The sequence below is a fragment of the Ovis canadensis genome, chromosome 18 (assembly GCF_042477335.2).
Source record: "Ovis canadensis isolate MfBH-ARS-UI-01 breed Bighorn chromosome 18, ARS-UI_OviCan_v2, whole genome shotgun sequence".
NCBI lineage: Eukaryota > Metazoa > Chordata > Mammalia > Artiodactyla > Bovidae > Ovis > Ovis canadensis.
Genome location: NC_091262.1, coordinates 39,943,750 through 39,964,731, shown reverse-complemented (window position 1 = coordinate 39,964,731; position 20,982 = coordinate 39,943,750). Strand labels below are relative to the sequence as shown.

Genomic DNA, 20,982 nt, shown 5'->3' with positions numbered 1-20,982 from the left:
CCACAACTTGCTGAATTCTTTAGTTCTGGGCTTCTCAGTCTGGACTATGCACATAAATCCCCTGGACATTTCATTAAAATGTATTAGGTTGGCCAAAAGGTTTGTTCGTGTTTTTCCATAACATCATACAGAAAAACCCAGATGAACTTTTTGACCAACCCAACAGACTCTGAGTCAGCAGGCTCAGGATGGGGCCTAGGACTGCATTTCTAAGAAGCTCCCAGGAGACAAAGGTGCTGCTGCCTCACAGAGCACACTTACTACATCTTACTAGAGTCTACCTTCCAAGGTCAAATACACATGTGCCTTCAGCTTCACTGTTCATAAGACACTTTATAAAACCATGCATCCCCATCTTTCTGAGGAGGAATGCTAAACTCAAGACATCGAAGAGCTTGACAAGGTCAAAATAGAGGTGGACTCAATCCGGGTGATTTGAACTCAAGTTCCAGGATGGTTTCCGGAAACCAGTGATTCTCAGATTTCAGTGTGCGTCAGAATGATGTGGAGGGTGGGAAAAAATACAGATTATTGGGCCCCCGGAGCCTCTGATTCAGTAGGTCTGGGGTTCAGCCCACAATTGACATCTCTAACAAGTTCACAAGTGATGCTCACACAGTTGGACCAGGGACCACACTGTGAGAACCCCTGTGCTAGACCAGGGGACCCTGGAGACCCCTGGGGAATCTGAGTGTGGTCGCAAAGCTCTGACACCATCTGCAACCCATGCGGCCCTGAACTGGACTGCTGCCCTGTCCTCCCTCTGAGCAGAGCCCAGAGGCCAGGGCTGCACGGCTCTGCATGTGCTGCATCAGGCCAGGCCAAGGCTCTCCAGGCTTCTTTGTATCTCAACGCCTCCGAAGAAACAGACGCTTTGTCTACACTGAGGACGAGCTCCGTCTGTAGGAGCTGCTGGGCCTCAGCTGTGTGGTCCTGGGAAGGTCCCAGTGATGTCAAGCACCATGCTCCTCACCTGTGAAATGAGTTCAACACCACCACCCCCTGCCCTCGCTCCATGAACAGAACTGCACTCAGGCCCAGAGGAGTGAGGGTTCTGAAGCCCACCTGTGCATCAGAGTCACCAGAAAGCTTTTATAAAGTACCAGTGCCAACACCTTCGCCCAGTCCTGGGCAGGTGTATTGGTCACCTCTCCTCACATGATTGGGTCTAATCTGCAGCACGTTTCTACTAACATAGGGTAGAAACGTGCTATACGAATGTAAGACGGGGCTTTCCCGGTGGTCCAGTGGTTAGGAATCCGCCTGCCAATGCAGGGACACGTTTGACTTCTGGTCCGGGAAGATTCCACACACCCCGAAGCAACTAAGCCTGTGTGCCACAACATTCTAGAGACTGCATGCTCTAGAGCCCGTGCTCCACAAAGAGAAGCCACCACAACTAGGGAGTATCCCCCAGTCATCTCAACTAGAGAAAACCCCGTGCTCAGAAATGAAGACCCAGCACAACCAAAAACAATACATCAATTAGCTAATTAATTAATTTAAAAAGGTAAAAGAGTTTGCTATAGCAACTTCACTTTCACTTTCATGCATTGGAGAGGGAAATGGCAACCCACTCCAGTGTTCTTGCCTGGAGAATCCCAGGGACGGGGGAGCCTGGTGGGCTGCCGTCTATGGAGTCGCACAGAGTCGGCCACGACTAAAGTGACTTAGCAGCAGCAGCAGCATGAATAGTTCACTGTTGAGCTTGGGTGAGAAAAGAAAAGTGAAACGAGCACTGAGTCCCGCAGGCGTCGACCCCTCCCGCAGACGAGCAGGGAGCCTGCAGAGCCTATGAAGCATCCTAACCCCTCCCAGGGGCGGTGTGATGACAGGTCCTCAAGCCGAGCTGGCTGAGCAGGCTTCCCGGGGAGCTGCTCCCTGTGGCTCGACCGCGGCCCGGCCAAACCTGGTGATCCAAGACTGAAAGCATCTCTGGACTTCGGCAAAGCTCTCGGGAGGATAGGGAAGCTTAACCACAGCTGATTGGGACATGAATCACGCACGGGAGCTTTCCGGCTAACGCCTTTGGGGAGCAACCCTGCTGGGGCTCGCCCCAGATTATCACAAATCATTTGGAACAGTTAGGAAATGGGGGTCCATTCATCCAACAACAGCTGGAAACGCCTGTCAGTGATGAGAGGAGAGGCTGTGCCCAAGATGAGCTTTCTACAACCGTGCAGAACAAGTATTTGTTGAATGAATGAATGAATGAATGAATACATGATTTAAATTTTAAAGCCTTTACTGAATTTGTTACAATACTGTTTCTGTTTTATGTTTTGATTTTTTGACCACAAGGCATGTGGGATCTTGGCTCCCTGGCCAGGGATCGAACCTGCACTCCCTGCATTGGAAGGCGAAGTCTTAACCACTGGACCACCAGGGAAGTCCCACATACATGACTTTTAAAAAGTAATGACTGGATAAAGAAAGAGAGGGAGAGAGGAAAGAAGGAAGGAAGACAAGGGAAGGAAAGGAAGGGAAGGAGGAGGAGGAGAGAGAGAAAGGGAAGAAGGGAGGGAGAGGAGGAAGGAAAGAAGGGAAGACAGAAAAAGAAAGAAAGAAGGAGGGAAGAAGAAAGATAATCCCACCTTGCTTTATACTCTCTGCCTTTGGACACTTTTAACAACTGCAAAGTTTTTTCTTATATTGAACCAAAAGGCTGACCCAATTCTCTGAATGAAGGAAGAGCCAAGCAGAAACAGAGCCACAGAAAATCAAAGTGGGGAAAGGGACCGATAAACCTAGTCTGACAAGCCCATGGATCCAGGCACTTCCTTCACAGCACAGTGCTCGAGGTCACTGAGCAGGAGTCTCCACTGTCTGCTAGCCAGGACCAGGGCTGTCCAGATTTCAGTACCCACAGGGACAGGGTCGGGGGATAGGGTTGGGGGATGGGAGGGGTATTGGGCTACATCGTGTAAGACACAGAGAAGGGCTTGCCCCCTCTGTGCTCTCCTGGGCAGCTGGCTGCACTGCTGGCCCTCTGAGCCCCACCCCTCGGGCGCATCCTGTTAGTCACAGACTCTGGTACCACTGGGACCTCTCCTTGGTTGCTCTCCCTCCACACAGTGAGCTGGGGCTCAGGTCACTCTGAGATCCATAATAATTATTTCTGATGGAGGGCCCCTCCCTCCATCAGACTTCTACCTGATCAAGTATGCCCTCCTTCATACCTGACACTGGCTCCATCTTTAGCTCAGAATCCTGTCACCCCAGTGTCCCCAGCATTCCCAGTAAGAGGAGGTGCTCCCCATTCTCTGGGAGAACACCCACCCCTCCCCAGGAGCATCACCGTGAGCCTGGCTCTCCCAGCCAGCGGCAACTTGTGGTCTGCCTGCTCGGCATTCCCCTCTTCCTTTGAGTGACTGCACTAACTTCCTCCAGGAAATCACATCTCCCCTACTCTTGGGTCCCCTACTCTTGGGTGGAGATGCTGGCCTCATAGGCCAGCTCAGCCTCCCTGGCCACTGAAATTGGGCAAGGCAGGTGGCCCAACCTGATCCAGGAGAGCCAGTCCTAGGATTTGTGCTGGAAGTATTGAAAAGGCAACCTATTTCTGCTGGTGTTATAAAGCTTTGTTGCTCAGTTACTAAGTTGTGCCTGACTGACTTTGCGGCCCTGTGGACTGTAGACTTTTAGGCTACTCTGTCCATGGGATTTTTCGGGCAAGAATACTGGAGTGGGTAGCCATTCTCTTCTCCAGTTTTGGAGGTGAAGGTTATGTTTAATACCTTGAAGCTGGTAATGGTATCATGGGTGTGGGCCTAAGACCAAACTCATCAAATTGTATACATTTAATATGTGCAATCTTCGGTATATCAATTGCACCTCAATAAAGCTTTAAAAACAAACAAAGCTAGGAGAAAAGACACACAGCTGATTCTCACCATTCGCAGTAGTTCTGTGCTGTGAAGTCACTGCAAATAGTGAATGAGCAAACACTGAACCATTGCTCCTAAGGGAGACTGAGGGTTATGTTCCCGCCAGCCTCTGGTCACAACACTCTTATTAATCAATGGACACAGAGTCTTATTTTCTGTGTTGCTATTTAAAGACACTTTCTTTAACATATTTTGATTCATAACACTGAACTCACAGTCAACAGCACTTATGACTCATGCCTGAACGAGGTTTATCCAACACATGTCTTCTCTCCAGAGGGCACATTACAGCCCTGTGCTTAAGGACACTAGAGAGACTTCAGCACTGCTCTAGAGGGTCATGTTAAACAGCAAAATTACCGACAGAAAGCACAAAGAGACCAAACATCACAGGACAAAACATAAGAGCACGTGTTTCTAGTTATGAGGGCTGAGACCAGAAGGCAAGGTGTCATCCCGTGTGACCCTGGCCTCTGTGCCAGTCCTCAAACGACCTCTAACACTTCGTGGGTATTGATGTTGGGGTTACAAGTAAATTTTGCTGCTCTCAAATTCATCAACACTGAATGTGCGAATAACAGAGACTGACTGTGCTTTCGCTAGCAGGGTTCAAATCACCTGGATCCTTCTGAGCCTGAAGCCAACACATCCCTTTCAGTTCCACGAGCCAATGAATTTCCTTCTTCACTCAATCCCCTGGAGCTGATCTTCTGTCACTTGAACCAGGCCGGTTCCATGGCTGCTCTTTCCTACTGGCACTCAGGTCTCTGGGAGAAAGGCACTGGTTCCCTCTCATTAGCCTCAGAACCCTCAACATCCCCATGACCCCTGCAAAGGGAAAGTTCAGCACCGCCTGCCCCCAGCCCCCAGGCATTGTTTGCAAAGAGATTTTCCAGGTTTACATCCAGAGTCACTCAGCATGAGATGACAGATCCCTTTGACCCTCCTACCAAGACAAGCTCTCACAAGGAGCTGGGTTCTTCTTGTGAGTAAACACTCCTCAGCAGGATCCCCCTCAAGCTACGGCCAATCTGAGTCCTGGAGAATGAATATGCTTTCTCTATGGCTCTTCTTTTTCCCTTTGGGAACTTTATTGATTCGAACCTAAGAAGCTGGATGTGCAAAATCTCCTGGTTACTGGCTATCCAACTTCAATTGATTGGATACTAGCCACTGAGAATTCCTTTATAGTTTCAGCCAGGCTTCCCAGGTGGCGCTAGTGGTAAGGAACCCACCCTCCAATGCAGGAGACATAACAGACGTGGGTTCAATCCCTGACTCGGGAAGATCCCTTGGAGGAAGTCACGGCAACCCTCTCCTGGAGAATCCCATGGAAAGAGGAACCTGGCAGGCTGCAGTCCATAGGGTCAGAAAGAGTCAGACACGACTGAGAGACTCGGCATTCACGCAGTTTCAGTCATTTCTCGACCTCTTTTCCTTCTACTCAAAATCCACTTATGTAACTGTTCAGAGACAGAAAACTCCACCCTTATTACATGATGCATGTCTCTGTGTAGCATTTTTAAAACAATATTTAAAAATAATACTTAAAGTATAATTTTAATTTTCATGGAAAGCTAAGATTCAATTAACTTTTTCTTAGATATCTGAAAACATTTCCCCACTTACTTTTGATGTCCTGTGTTCTGCATAGCTCTTGGGCTTCCAGGGCCAGTGTTGCCATCCTGCCCACCAGGCTGTGACAGCCTACAAGGAAGCATTCATGGGAATGGGGCCCAGAGGGGCCTGCGGGTGTGGCCCTGAGCCAGGAACCTGGTGGCGGCTTTCAGTTCCTCTTCTCCAACCTCCTACCATTTCTCCAATCAGTGGGTTAGATTCTATACCGGGGCCTTGGGCAAGAGGGTAGAATAGAGCCAGAAGGGGCCTAGCAATGTCCTCGGCTGAGATAAGGAGCACAAGAGGCAGAGAAGAAAGGAACCAGCCAAGACCGCAGAGCGCAAACCAGCAAGGGGCTCCCAGGGTCCTCCCAGCACTTTCTCTATGAGCAGCGTGGCTGCTGCTAGGTGAGGGTTCCCCTAGCCCCTCCTCACATGGATAAACCCCAGCTTTTATTCACAGACAAGTCACATCATTGCATTGGTCCATACCACTCCATGAGATGGTTGGATGGCATCACCAGTTCAATGGACATGAATCTGAGCAAACTCCAAGATACTGGAGGACGGGGAAGGCTGGCGTGCTGCAGTCCATAGGGTTACAAAGAGTCCGACACCACTTAGCAACTGAACAATTCCATGACGCCTGGTTTCCATTCTAAGGAGACCCTGTGAATCTTCCTCCCACTCTTTGTCACCACTCCTCCAGCCAGGGGGAAAATTTTAATTCCACAAAGAAGAACTCCCTCATCTCCACCACCCCCAGGACTGCAATTCTGTGCAAGCATTGTTTTTCTGGGATCCTCAAATCAGCATGGGCGTCTGCAGGCCCCACTGTCATTCGGTGTCTTGTCCCCGGTCACCACGCACATGCAAGGCCCCACATGCTCAGTCCAGGCCGCCCTGCAAAACCTATGCATGGAACAGGGACTCTTTACTGACTGGGAGGCTCAGAGAAGGGGAACTTCATTGGGTCAAGTGTTCCAGGCTGCCCTGATTAAACCAGCACCACCCAGCAGTCCTTGCCTGGCTCCTTGCCCCCACACCCTGCCTCCCACCCTGATGCCCCATCCAATGGGCCATGTCATCTCTCTCCGGGCCTGAAACCCACCATGCCTAAGGACAGGAGGTTTGAGAAACCCTAGTCCAATCACTGAAGGCATCATATCATCCTTGTGGCTTTTTATTACTAGTTTTCATTACATCTGCGCTTTGGTTGGCTACGAAGCCCAGCTCCCTCCCAGTCCTTGGTCCAGCAAAACCCTGAGGCCAGCGGCAGCCTGGCTGCAGTGAGCTATCCTAAGCTTCCTGCACTGGATCAATACGCTTTTATGTTGTGTGTCCTGGGAGATTCGCATTGCACACTCTCTGGTTCCAGAAGAGACCCAGTCCTCTTCACCAGCCTTCTCCACCCGACCTCATGGAGCCCAGCCACTCAGGGCTCACTGGCTCCTCTCTGGTGTCCTGGAGGACTCACTCCACCACACCAGCTCTGGCCGCCAAGGCCACCACCCAGCGTCCACTCCAGGGACCTTTCTTTCCAAATGGGGTTCACGCTGCCCCTGTCAACACTGCCACACACATTAAGACTTCCCACAGACAGAAGTGTCCACCCAACTCTGGCGAGCTGGTTTGTTAAACCCTTGATCCGGAAACTGACCTGCCTTTGACCATCACTTCCCCCACCCACTGACTGCCCCAGCTGGGTCTCCTGACTGCCTTCATAAAGCCACATCCTGTGTTCACATACTGGAGTCGGGGAAAAAAAAGACAGCTCTTTTCAGGGAAGGTGATTTCAGCTGTCAAACCAACACTTCCTGGCTGATGTATTCCCCCTTTCACATCCCTTCCAAGATCGTTAACTTCCCAAGGCGTGTCCCCTACGATGTCTGTAGGGAGTTCTCTCATTCAGTCCCAGCTGTGCGATGGCAGACCATGTCTTTCTCTGAGTTTGTTCCAGCACCGTTGTTTTACGCATACGGAGAGCTCATCCCCGTACATCGTAGACTGTCCACATACCTTAATCCTTCATTATCTTCCTCCTTTGTGTGTGTCACTGATAACCAACACTGAGAAAATTACTATTATTGTTCAGAAACAGCGGTACTCCTGTCACTTTTTAAAAACATTTTAAAAATTAATTTTATTGGGGTATAGTTTGGTTTATTGGAGTATAGTGTAGACCCAGATCATCCCGAGCGGTGAGAAGATTGGACATGGGACTCTTATCCAGAGATTTGGGCCCTTTGGAGGGAGGGGCTTCTCTGGTGGCTCTAACAGTAAAAAACCCACCTGCAACGTAGGAGACCCAGGTTTGATCCTTGGGTCGGGAAGATCCCTTGGAGAAGGGAATGGCAACCCACTCCAGTATTCTCACTGGAGAATCTCATAGACAGAGGAGCCTGGTGGGCTCTAGGCCATGGGGCTGCAGAGAGTCAGACGCAACTGAGAAACTAACCCTAACGCAGAATGAGAAGGTGGCTGTCTGCAGCCCAGGAGAGAGCTCTTACCAGAAACCAAACCTGTCAACACCTTGACCTTGGACTTCCAGCCTCCAAAACTGTGAGAAAATAAATGACAGTGGTTTAAGCCACCCAGTCTGTGGTGTTTCGTTATGTCAACCCTAGCAGATTACTACAGTACAAAAGCACTGCCTCACTGTTCACCAGGCTTCTGCTGAACACCTTCTGTGTGCCGAGCATTGAAGGAGGTACTTCAGGCAGACACAGAAGGAAATGAGACTCCAGCGGCTCTCAGTGTGGCAGGAAGAACACGCTGCACAAACAGATCTGTCGTAAAGCGGAATGGAGGGCTCACGGTATGAAGTGTTAGTTGCTCAATCACGTCCAGCTCTTTGCAACCTCATGGACTAGAGCCCCCCAGGCTCCGCTGTCCATGGAATTCTCCAGGCAAGAATACTGGAGTGGGTAGCCATTCTCTTCTCCAGAGTATCTTCCAGACCCAGGGATCAAACCTGGGTCTTTTGCATTGCAGGCAGATTCTTTACTGTCTGAGCCACCAGGGAAGCCCTAGCATGGTATACTCGGCTCTACTATAATGCTTTTTTGAAAAAGCAAATCTTGGGACTTCCCAGGTGGTCCGGCAGTGAAGAGTCCGCCTTGCAATGCAGGGGGACACGAGTTCATTCCCTCGTCAGGGAATTGAAATCCCACAGGCAGTTCATTCCCTAGTTGGGGAATTGAAACCCCACGGGCCAAAGAGCAACTAAGCCCATGGGCTGCAACTATTGAGCCTTCAAGCCACAGCTAGAGAGTCTGTGCACTGCAACAGAAGATTCCGCATGACACAACGAAGAACCTACACGCTGCAACTAAGACACAGCACAGCCCAAGAAAGAAACAAAATACTTAAAAATGCAATTCTGCTCCAGTGCCACAGATACATTGGGTGACAGTTTGATCAGAATGCGAATTTTGTGTTTGCTTACGCTTGATTTTATCTGTAAGAAGTACTACATGAACACAGAAACTGCACCCAGCTGAATAGAGCCACACAAGAATTCACAAAATGTACACACTGTGGCACACAGAGGCTGCGTTGATTTACCACATGTTATGAGCCACAACTATCCACGTATTATGTTACAGTTCTTGATTTCTGCCTGATTTCATACGATGGTCCTTGGACCATTTTCACACCAACACCCAAGTTCTGATGCTCACTTACTACACAAGTCAACTTCAAGTCGGGTTTCAAGGTCAAGTGCCATAAATTTCTTAACCACTTAATGTGTCAAACAATGCTCTCATTTTTATTAGGTTCCTAGTTTTGTTCTTATGTAAACATTTTGTCCCTGACAAATTTTTAGTGTCATGGCTAGCCCACTTTCCCCTCCCAAGCCCTGTGGTTTTTATTTCATGATTTTGTTTCTTGCAGTGATTTTTATAACACATTATTTTGTGGTATAGCAGAGCTAACTGTATTTAAATGTCTCAATAAGAAATTTCATTTCCCATAAGTAAGGCCTGGAAAATCAACACCTATGATTAGGTTCACAAATAATCACACACTTGAGTGGGTTGTGGCTAACGTGTCAACAATGCCTCCTAGTGGCAACATCCCATAATTGGAGGTAAAATATAGGAAAAAAATCATGCATTAAAAATGAAATTTTAACATGTTACAGGATAAATGAAGCTATTAAACAAGCTAAGTCAAATATATCCTTCACCTGTAGGCAACATTTTCTGACCTCAAACTTCCCAGTACTTTTAAAATTTACTTATTTTAACTGGAGGATAATTACTTTACAATATTGTGATAGTTTCTGCCATACATCAGGGTGACTCTGCCATAGGCATACCTGCGTCCCCTCTATTCTGTACACCCCCCGCCACCTCCCTCCCCACCCCATTCCTCCAGGCTGTCACAGAGCACCAGCTTTGGGTGCCCTTCATCATCATCAAACTCCCACAGGCTATCTATTTTACATATGGTAATATATTTGTTCCAGTGTTATTCCTTGGTATGTTTAAGGAAAGAAGATTTTCTCTAGGGAGAAAGCTCCTCGGAGAGAGCGACACTGACCTGTCATTGAGTTTTCTGAGGTGCACAGCTGCTCTCTCAGCTTCTCCACGTCGTCAGGATGCACCTGCTCATAGAGGGTGCTCCCGAACCACTCTGACTGGGGTTGATTCAGCACAGGGGTGACAGAGTCGGACACATAGATCACTCTGCCCGTCTCCGCTGCCACTACAAACAAAAACCCATCAGCCGCTTCAAGGATGAGATGCTTCAGTTCCTGGGAAGAGAAGATCACGATGAGGACCCGACATGGACAAACCAGGTAAACAGTCTTATTAGCAACCTTCAACTTTCATTCAGAAGCTCATTCTGATACACAAATGCTTTGGGGAACTCTTTTTTTTTTTCCAGAAAGTGAGCTTTAAAAGTGCACAAAGCAGACTTCCCTGGCGGTACGGAGGATAAGAATCTGACTGCCAATGCAGGGGACACGGGTTCAATCCCTGGCCCAGGAAGGTTTCACATGCCAAGGAGCAATTAAGCTTGTGCACCATAACTCTGAAGCCCATGCGCCTAGCGCCCGTGCTCCGTTAACAAGAGAAGCCACTGCAGTGAGAAGCCCCCACACAAGAAGAGTACTCCCTGTTGTTCACAACTAGAGAAAGTCCACTCAGCAACGAAGACCCAGTGTAGCCAAAAATAAATGAGCAAGTTATTTTTTTAAAAGAAGTTCAGAAAGCTCATACTAAGCTCTAAGATACAGCTGCTCCAGACACAGTTAACTGTCTTTAACTAGTCCTCTTTTTTATGATCTTTTAAAAAATGTGGATCATTTTTAAAAGTCTTCACTGAATTTCTTAAAATATGCTTTTATTTGGCCATGAGGCATGTGGCATCTTAGCTCCCTGCCCAGGGATCAAACTCGCAGCCCCTGCATTAAAAGGTGAAGTCTCTATCACTGGACCACCAAGGAAGTCCCTTAACTTGCTCTCTCTTAAGGAAAGAGGAAATTCCCAGCCCAGTGGAATCAGAAGGTATTGGGTCCCAGAGATGCGAATGGCCTCTCCTACATTTTCAAACTGCAGTCATGTCACTGGAGCACAAGATGGTCCAGGAAGGGAGGGGAGGCCCACGGGAACGTGGGGAGAGAGAAGGAAAGGCACCAGGCGTCTCCCCAGCCACCGCCTGCCATGCTGCCAGCGCTCTCACTCCTCTTCTCTTCCTGTCTGAGCTGAATGCTGGCAGTGGATATGAGGGCACCACCTTACACTGTCTGCCAAACTCCCAGAACTCTGTGACAGCTAGCATCTCAACAGAGTCCCAGGGTAATCCCAGGAGGTGGCAGGGATACCAACATTGTCCGTGTCCCTTGGCGGTGAGAAAAGTGTTTAGCTGTGCCAGCCCTGGGGTCACGCTGACTCACAGAGCTCATGACTGCTGGTGCCGGCAGGAAGGATGAATGGGCGGCAGGAAGCCCTCAACATCCCGAGAGGGATGCAGAGGGCAGGATCAACTCTGTCCAAATGAGATGCCTTTTCTTTGCAGTGCCTTCAGGCAGCCCAGGCGCAGCTGTCTCCCCCATCAGGCTCAGGGCCCCTTTCCTGCTGAACGCAAGGGGCTCCGTCCTTGCTGGACTTGGGGACCGACTCTTCCACGTGTGCCGGAGTCCACAGCCAGCTCTCATCCACCTCGCACACTGCTCAGGCCCCAAAGAAAAATGGGATTCTTCTGGTCAGCGGTTGGCAAACAATTCTTGCTGGGAATTCTTTGCTGTTTTGTTGTTTAGTTGCTAAATTGTGTCCGACTCTTTTGTGACCCCATGGATTGTAGCCCGCAAGCCTCCTCTGTCCATGGACTATCCACAGACTGAACCCACAGCTCTTGCACCTCCTGCACTGGCAGGCGGATTCTTCACCACTGAGCCACCTGGGAAGCCCCAAATTCCTTGCTTCTGTGTAACTGCAGGTGGGCTTCCTTGGTGGCTCAAGTGGTAAAGAATCCATCTGCCAAAGCAGGAGACTCAGGTTCGATCCCTGAGTTGGGAAGATCCCCTGGAGTAGGAAGTGGCAACCCGCTCTAGTATCCTTGCCTGGAGAATCCCCAAGGACAGAGGAGCCTGGCAGACACAGAGGAGTCCATAGGGTCACAAAGAGTTGGAAACAACTGGGCGACTAAACAACAACAAAAATTGTAGGTGGGAGCCCTGCTGTAACAGAGCAAGGGCCACCTGTGTGGAGTCTGGAGCATCCGGCCCCACCCTTGGTGCCCGACCTGAGGGCGCCCAAAAGCTCAAAGACTAGGAAACGTGAGTCAGCTGATGAGCAGAACCCAGGGAGGTCTCTGAGCCCTCGGCTGAGTCAGAACTCTAACATCCTTTGCCTGGGAATTGGGTGCGGAAGCGGTCTATACAATCATTTTTTAAAGAAACGTTTATTTTCCCCCTTTGTCTTGCTTCGCACTTCCACTGTGCCATCCCTCTTGATGATGACTTAGTTCAGAAGACTGGGTCAGCAGTTTTATTTTCAGTGTTGAGATGGTCTTCCCAACAGGAAGGACTGTAACACATAAAACAGGTTGTCTGGGAAAGCAGAGAATTCTGTGTCTCCGAAGGAGAGGAAGTGGACAAGTTGACTCCATTTATGTTTTCACAGTTTCAGCCCTTTTTAGGGACTGTGGGAAGGGCTTATGGGCCAGAGCTCACCCTCCTCACGAGCCCCTCTTTCTACACCCTCCCCTCTGGTTTTCATCTTCTGGGAGCACCCCACTCATGACCAAGGTCTTGTGCCCTGAATCCAGAAGCAGCCTTGCCCCTATCCTCCAGTTAAGCCAACAGGAAGGTCTAAAAGCACAGACGGTGGAGTCAAAGGAGACCACCAGCTCCAGCTCTTCCACTTCACTGTGCAAGTCTGGGCTCCAGACGTAATGTCTTTGGCTTCTGTTTTTGTTTTGTTTTGTTTTCATGCCTTTTTCTTGGGGTCGGGGGGAAGATTTTGTGAGGTTAAATGAGATCTTGAATGTGAAGGACTCAGTAAGGGCTTGGCGAACAGTAGGTACTTAATATATATGGCTATTGTCATCATCAACAGCCTACCAAGGAACCGAGAGATGAATTGGGGGAGAGGATGCATGTGACCTACATAACTGCCTTCTCTCTTCTCTCCATTCTCTTTCTTTTTGAAAAAGCATTTAAAAATATATTTATCAATTTGGCTGCACCAGGTCTTAGTTGTGGCATGTGGGATCTTCAGTTGTAGCCTGCAAACTCTTAGTTAGGGCATGCGGGATCTAGTTCCCTGACCAGGGATCAAATCTGGGCCCCCTGCATTGGGAGCACAGAGTCTTTAGCCACTGGACCACCAGGAAAGTCCCTCCACGTTTTTAATCCCTAGTCACTTAAAGAGATTAATGTCAAATATGGACCCCAACCGGGTTTGTTACAAGGATTAAAGAAATGTAGAGGAAAAGCCTTTTACTAACCCTAGTGGTCAGGACGTGCGTAATGCATTTCTGTCTGCTTACCTGCCAGCTAGGCTTCCCTGGTGGTTCAGATGGTAAAGAACCCGCCTGCCAATGCAGGAGACCGTGGGTTCAATCCCTGGGTCGAGAAGATCCCCTAGAGGAGAGCATGGCAACCCACTGCAGCATTCTTTCCTGGAGAATCCCATGGACAGAGGAGTCTCGTAGGCTACAGTCCATGGGGTCACAGAGTCCGACATGACCAAACGATTAACACTGCTTTCACACTATCCACCAGCTAGTCATCCTTCATTCCACTTCAGCCCCGTGTTAAACACTCTACTCTGCTTCCTCCCTTACCTGTCTCCACAACCCTGCCAGGTGGGAGCCATCGCTGTGTTAACCTTAACCCTTTTACAGAGGTGGAAATGGGTTGCGCATTCTGCCCAGGACTACCGTGTTCCACGGCTCCCAGAGAGGGTCACCCCACTGCCACACCTCTTCACACCTTGAGGTGAAGAGCACATGGGCAATGGGATGGCAAAAGGCCCTCGCTAAAAAGACTGCCACACAGGAATTCATGTGAGCTCCTCTTTCCTTGCTCTTTTTCTAAACCTAATGCTTAGATTCCTCACTCCAGCAAAACACACGATTCTGTCTCTGGACACACCTTCTCACCCCTTCCTCCAAGGCTCTGTTCTCACCGGTTTCCCAAGTCTCCCCATGTGGAACCCCTTCCTCTGCTCTCTTTCTGCGCGTATGTGGGGCTCCCTCCCAGCAGGCCAGCGCTGACTCTGTCCCGGGCAGCCGCTGACGAGCCTGAACACTTCTTCCTGCCTGTGTCCCTGACGACACATCACTTCCCCGTTCCCCTGCCGGCACCAAGTCCATTGTCCCCTTTATCCTGCAGAAGCCCTCAGGGTCAGGAGGGCAGAAAGCTCCTGTTTGTCTACAGATGAGTGAACACAAGCTGACAATGTCTGGCCAGCATGGGGAAGAACAAGGACCCAGAACACAGGCCTTCCAGGGCGTGGAATGGTCAAATTACAATATATCAATACTTCCCACAGGCCACCTCTCAGGTTCACTGTTTCCAACTCTGCAAAGACCAGGATAGCTGTTAAAATACATGGTTCTGGGGTCTGATCAACCTGTGTCAACTCCTGGTCTGCACTGAGCAGCAGACACTTTTGAAGCCTCCACTTCTTCATCTCTAAACCAGGGATGAATAACAGCAGCTTCCTCCTGGAGCCAGAATAAGGACTCCATGAAATCCTGCACAGAAAGGACATGACTTCAAATGGGCTCAGGGCAGAGGCTGGCTGCGTGCTGCCTGTTAAGCCCTTGTCCCTATGACTGCTGTGACAGCTACCAAAACTTTCATCATGATGACGACCGTCACTGCTAGTCTAGCACAGAGGAACTGGGTTTGCTGCCTTTTTCCCGGGTGAGCGTGTGCTAAGCGCAATGTCTCTTTTTGCTCTGAGTGATATCTTACTAAGGCGGTTGTTGTTCAGTCACTCAGTTGTGTCGGACTCTTGCGACCCCGTGGACTGTAGCCAGCCAGGCTCCGCTGACCACGGGATTCTTCAGGTAAGGATACTGGAGTGGGTGGCCAGGGGATCTTCCCAACTGAGGGATCAAAGCTGCATCTCCTGCACTGGCAGGCAGGTTCTTTACCACTGAGCCATCAGGGAAGCCTGTCTTATTAAGGTACATGGTGGGGGGAAAAAAGGAGAGGATGCAAACTCAGAAAGACAGTCCCCAGAAGAGAGTTTCCTAGCGAAGCATAGGGATGAAAGTTCCTGCTTCCGTCCCCACCTCAGCCTTTCACCCCACGCAGTTTATCTCACCTTGGTGACACTGCCATTCCCGCCACTCTCTGCCCTCCCAGGAACGTGGTTACCAGGGGAGCAAGGACCACAGACGAGGAGTGAACGGGTACCTGTTCCGTCAAGAACGAAGGCTTGTAGGCGCCGTCTGTGGACTTGTTCCCGGTGCCCCGCATGGACTTCATGTGAGAGACGGCCATGCGCAGGATGGTGAGCTTGTCGGGCTTCCGGGCCAGCGCACTGCACGTGGGGACCATGTCCGAGAGCTCGGTGATGTACTGAGTCATCTTGTTCCGCCGCCGCCTCTCGATCTCACTGTGGTTCTCTCTTCCCGAAAGCATGAGATCAGGGTGGGGGAAGAGAGACAGATCAGACCAGGGCTTACTATCAAATGGGGTAAAACGGCACACGAAGTTGCCAAAAGACGAACTCGCGATGGTTCACTCAATGCCTCACGTGTGTGTGTCGGTGGGGTATATAGTTGCTTTACAATGTGGTGTTAGTTTCTGCTGTACAACCTTGTGAATCAGCCATATGTATACATATGTCCCCTCCTTCTTGGGCCTCCCTCCCAACCCCTCCCCCATCCCACCCCTCTAGGTCATCACAGAGCCCCAAGCTGAGCTCCAGGTGCCATGCAGCAGCTTCCCACCAGCCATCTGTTTCACACGGGAAGTGTATGTATGTCAGTCCTGCTCTCTCAGTTCGTCCCACCTCCCCACATGCCCATTCTCTGTGTCTGCATCTCTATTCCTTCCCTGCAAATAGGCTCATCTGTACCATTTTTCTAGATTCCACATATATGTGTTCATACATATTTGTTTCTCTGACTTCACTCTGTATACAGGCTAGATCCATCCACATCTCTGTAAGTGACCCAATTTTGTTCCTTTTTATGACCAAGTAATGTTCCACTGTACATATGTACCAGTCTTCTTTATCCACTCCTCTGTGAATGCACGTCTGGCTTGTTTCCACGTCCTGGCTATTGTAAATAGTGCTGCAATGAGCTCTGGGGAGTGTATGTATTTTTGAATTACAGTTTTCTCTGGGTACATGCCCAGTAGTGGGATTGCTGGGTCATATGGCAGTTCTGTTTTTACTTTTTTTAAGGAATCTTCATGCTTTGAAGACATCTTAGAGCAGCTTCTGGACACCTTAGCAAGCTTCTGTCTCAGGGCATGGGGTGGGAACAGACTTCCACAGATACCTCAGTCTCATCTCTGAATATGTTCTCAAAGCTTTCACTGTTCCCATGTACCTAGGTATTAATACTTTTTAATAAGCATAAAGAATGAAGACATGACCCTTCAGGTGTCCAAAGTGAACCAAACACACTTTCCAAGTGCACCCACGAATGCTAGGCTTGCACAAATATCCACACACACATTGAACGTAATAGTTACCACCGACTTGAACAAATGGTTTACTTTGACCCACAATGAGAAACACGTCTAGCCTCCTCACCATTCCTGGCATCCCTAAGCAGACAGCCACACCACAGACCCACATCCCATCACGTTGTGAACAAGCCCCTGCTCGACAGCGCATTTTCTACAGCCTAGTAACAGAGTATGTGTACCTGCTCTCCAACAACGGAGTCAACTAAAAAATCCCAGCACTGCCAGGAATTCTGAAAGTGACACTCAGGGGCGTGTTTAAGATGAAAAACGAACAGAAGGGACAGGAAAGTGTTTCTGTCTTGAAATGATCACCTCTAGGCTTGACAGAGTAACAGCCAAGCCAGTTCCACGACACGGAGACAAGGCTGTCACGTGGGGTAAAAGACTTGTCTAAAAACACAGCACATGCCTGCGGCAGGATTTAGGGCTTCAACGGTGCTCATAGCATGAGGGTGACGGTGAGGGCAAGGAAGGAAGAGCCCTGGGCAAGGCTGCCTCACACTGCTGGCATTCACGGGACTTTGCACACCCTGCCCTCCAGGCCAGGAGCAGATGCCAAGTGGGCCTGATTGTGGGCAGGTCTCACATGAACACACTAACAAAACGGCGGGAGTGAGACTGTGGTGAGGGAATTTCCCCGGTGGTCCAGTGACTAAGACTCGGCACTCCCAATGTTGGGGGCCCAGGTTCCATCCCTGGTCCGGGAACTAGAGCCCACATGCCTCAACTAAAAATCCTGTGTGCCACAACCAAAACTCTGTGCAGCCAAATAAGTATAAGTAAATAAATGTTAAAAAAATAAAAGCCTGAAGTGAGTGGACCTGGGTAGGCCTGGTGAGCACCTCTGTATGGAAAGCACTGAGCCAGGTGCCCAGAGAGGACAGGCCAAAGGAACCAAGGAATGTCCCGCTCCTGTTCTACAGGAGCGAAGTGTTTGGTCAGGACATTAAAACATGAAGAGTGGAAATGAAGGCAGAAGTGATCAAATGCTCTGAGAGGCACATGGAAAGTAAAGCCCACAGGAGAGAGTAAGGGAGGAGAGGAGGAGGTGGTCCTGGGGGTGACAGGGGCTGAGAGGGTGGAGGAGGAGCTGAGAGGCAGTTGGCCCTGACCTGGCAGTAGGTGAAGGGGGTGCACTATGGGAAGAGCATCAGTGGGATCAAAGAAAGGGCTGGAATTGGGGTGAAGCCTTTGGGCAGGAGCAGACAGGCCCTCAGTTCAGTCTGTGTGCTGTGATCCTGCGGATATCCCTAAAAACGCAGACCCAGACCTTCCTCTCCATTCCTTCAGGCATGCCCCAAATATACAGGGTAGAGTCCAAGCCCCCTCCCTCGCCGCTTCCTGCTAGTTACCACAGCGACCCCCCCAAGGCAGGACTAGGGCATGCCTACTTCTGATCCCATTTGCAAAAGACCCACAGACCAACTTGTTTTGTAAAACATCTGAGAAGAGTCTGTGACGTTCTTAAAATGGATCTAAAGCAATTTCATCACCATGCTGATTCAACCCAACTCACGAGAACAGGGGCTTGAGGGAGACACGAGGACAACTGTTTAAAACAGTATTGACTGGCTAGTGCAGAAAACGCTCTACTTCATGAAATGAGACTGAAAGAGTTACCAACAGAAGTCAAAATGAGGAAGAGCTGCAAATTACCTAGCAACAGGATCTGATAAACTAGTGAGTATAGCTATTGAATATATTAAAATATATGTAAAATATGTATATATATGGTTTCATTTTGAATGAAATATACGTATATATATAGTTCCTTTGAAGGGTCATGGAGGCAAGAAACAGGAACAATGCCATCTTGTGAAAACAGAAGGAAGTGTCTCCAGGACCAAAGCCACCTCCTCCACAGGGTACGGAGCGACGGGGACCTGCTTGGAGGAGTTGCAGGGGCAGCCTGTGAACTTAGCATTTGAGTTCCGTGGGCCCCACATGCAGCATCAATAAAGCAATGAGCCCCTCTGCACATGGGCGCCAGGGCGGGGGCCCTGCAGCAGTGACCGCTGGGGACACAGCACAGCATCAGCCGTGCCCCCTCCGCTGGGACCAGAGGGCCCACCGCCTGGCCCGGGAACACAGCTGCGGAAGCCAAGGGCAAGGAGGAGGAGCTGCAGCTGCACGCTGCCTCAGGCTTCTCTGCCAACTCAGTGTCCGGAGGTCTGCAAAGGGAAGCCAGAGAGTGGGATCCAAGTTCATCCCACACTGTCTTCAGGAATGTCCTTTGTGGAGGACGACCCTGGGGCTCTGAGAGGGACTGATTTACCAGGACTTGAACTCAGCTCCCCAGCAGAGCGTTGTCTGGTCCCAGAGTCAGAGCTGGAACACTGGGGAGACAGACAGGCAGAGACACCTAAGGCTCAACGGGGAAGAGAAGCCTGGTAGCTTCTACAGACACAGCTTGGGGCCAGGTATGCCTCCAGAAACGATCCCCGCTTCCCCACAAAGCCTGGGGTTATGCAGGACTGTTGGCTTCCCCAGTGGCTCAGCGGGTAAAGAATCCGCCTGCAGTGCAGGAGATGCACGTCACTTCACATCAAGGTTAACCTCTGCAGGAGAACAGAAGGAACTGGGGTCGCTGAACAAGGAGAGAAGGACATCAGGATTGAAGCTGACGACACGAGAGTCAAACAGCTGTGAAGACGTCACTGACTCAGACAGGCCTGATGGCAGAGGACTGTCTCCACTCGACGCAGCATTAATCCCACAGCTTCCAGCCCTACTCTCAGCTCTAGCCCACCGAAACGACAAGACTGTCTCAAGCTATCTCCCCTGGTAATTTGGCTCCTCACAGGCTACACTGTTCCTCAGAGAACTACACCCAGGTTCTCTGCCAGACTTCTCTGGTTCATAAGAACTAAGGCTGACAAAGCCACTATGGAGAACACTGTGGAGGTTCCTTAAAAACTAACCACAGAGCTATATACGACCCAGCAGTACCACTCCTGGACATACACCTGGAGAAAACCATAATTCTAACGGACATATGCACCCTGATGTTCACTGCAACACTGTTTACAATAGCCAGGACACGGAAGCAACCTAAATGTCCATCAACAGAGGAATGGATAAAGCTGTGGTACATACATACAGTGGAATACTACTCAGCCATAAAAAGGAGCAGAACTGTACTATTTGCAGAGACATGGATGGGCCTAGAGATTGTCATACAGAGTGAAGACAGTCAGAAAGAGAAAAACAAATGTTGTATGCGCTTGCAAAGTCGCTCAGTCATGTTCAATTCTTTGTGACCCTACGGACTGCAGCCAGCCAGGCTCCTCTGTCCATGGGGATTCTCCAGGCAAGAATGCTGGAGTGGGCTGCTGTGCCCTCCTCCAGGGGATTGTCCCAACCCAGAGATCAAACCCACATCTCCTATATCTCCTGCATTGACAGGCAGGTTCTCTAATGCTGCTTACAAGTGAAATCTAGAAAAATGGTAGAGATGAACTTACTTGCAAAGCAGAATTCAAGTCACAGATGCAGAAAACAAACTTACCAAGTTTGTTAATTACCAAGGCAGGAGGGGAGTGGCATGAACTGGGAAACTGGGATTGACACATATGCACTATTGATACTGTGTATAAAACAGATAGAGTCGGACAGGACTGAGGCAACTTAGCCGCAGCAGCAGCAGCAGCAATGAGAACCTACTGCATAGCTCAGGGACCTCTACTCAGTGCTCTGTGGTGACTGAAATGGGAAGGAAACCCAAAAAAGAAGGGGCAGACGTGTAGTGACTCACTTTGCTGTACAGCAGAAACTAACACATCGTGCAGCAACTATATTCCAATCAAAAAAAGGAAAGAAAAAAATCACAGTGAAAAAAAAAGGGGACGAAGGCTGTCAAGGCAGGGAGAGTGTCTGGAAAGGCTGAGAGTGCTCATGTGGGTGTTTATTCGGCAGTGTCAGAAGGCTCAGCTGAAATTCTCCTTACTCTAAACAGAATCCACATGGCTAAGTCAGGGTGTCCCCCACAAGGTGACTGATGAGATGAGGGTAATCCTTGCTCCCTCCTGGCCATCCTCTCTGCATCAGAAGTACTCTGAACACCCCCCCACCTTGAAACAAAATGCCTGGCTCTCTAAGCTAAGACGCACACTGAGAATTCTGTGAAATGACAATCTTGTTCTTTTTTCTGCCAGGAAGGAAATGAAGGATACACCCACATTGCATGTTTCCCCCTTATCAATGGGGTTTTGATGGTCAAAGCTCTAAATAAAACAGGTGATAAATTCAGGGGGAAAGATGAAAATACCATCATAACCCAAAGAGACAGGAAAAGAAAAATGTC

At 49.6% G+C, this 20,982-nt stretch overlaps 1 protein-coding gene across 8 annotated transcripts in view; it reads right to left on the bottom strand.

Annotated features, from left to right (window-relative positions):
* The window catches only part of ARNT2 (aryl hydrocarbon receptor nuclear translocator 2), a 190,709-nt gene that overhangs the window by 119,389 nt on the left and 50,338 nt on the right, over positions 1-20,982 (bottom strand). For all 8 annotated transcript variants that reach the window (XM_069559010.1, XM_069559012.1, XM_069559009.1 and 5 more), the window contains 2 exons: positions 15,390-15,603; positions 10,052-10,265 (listed from right to left, as the gene is read on the bottom strand). In XM_069559010.1, coding sequence (XP_069415111.1) covers positions 10,052-10,265; positions 15,390-15,603 — 428 coding nt within the window. The remainder of the gene's footprint in view (positions 1-10,051; positions 10,266-15,389; positions 15,604-20,982) is intronic.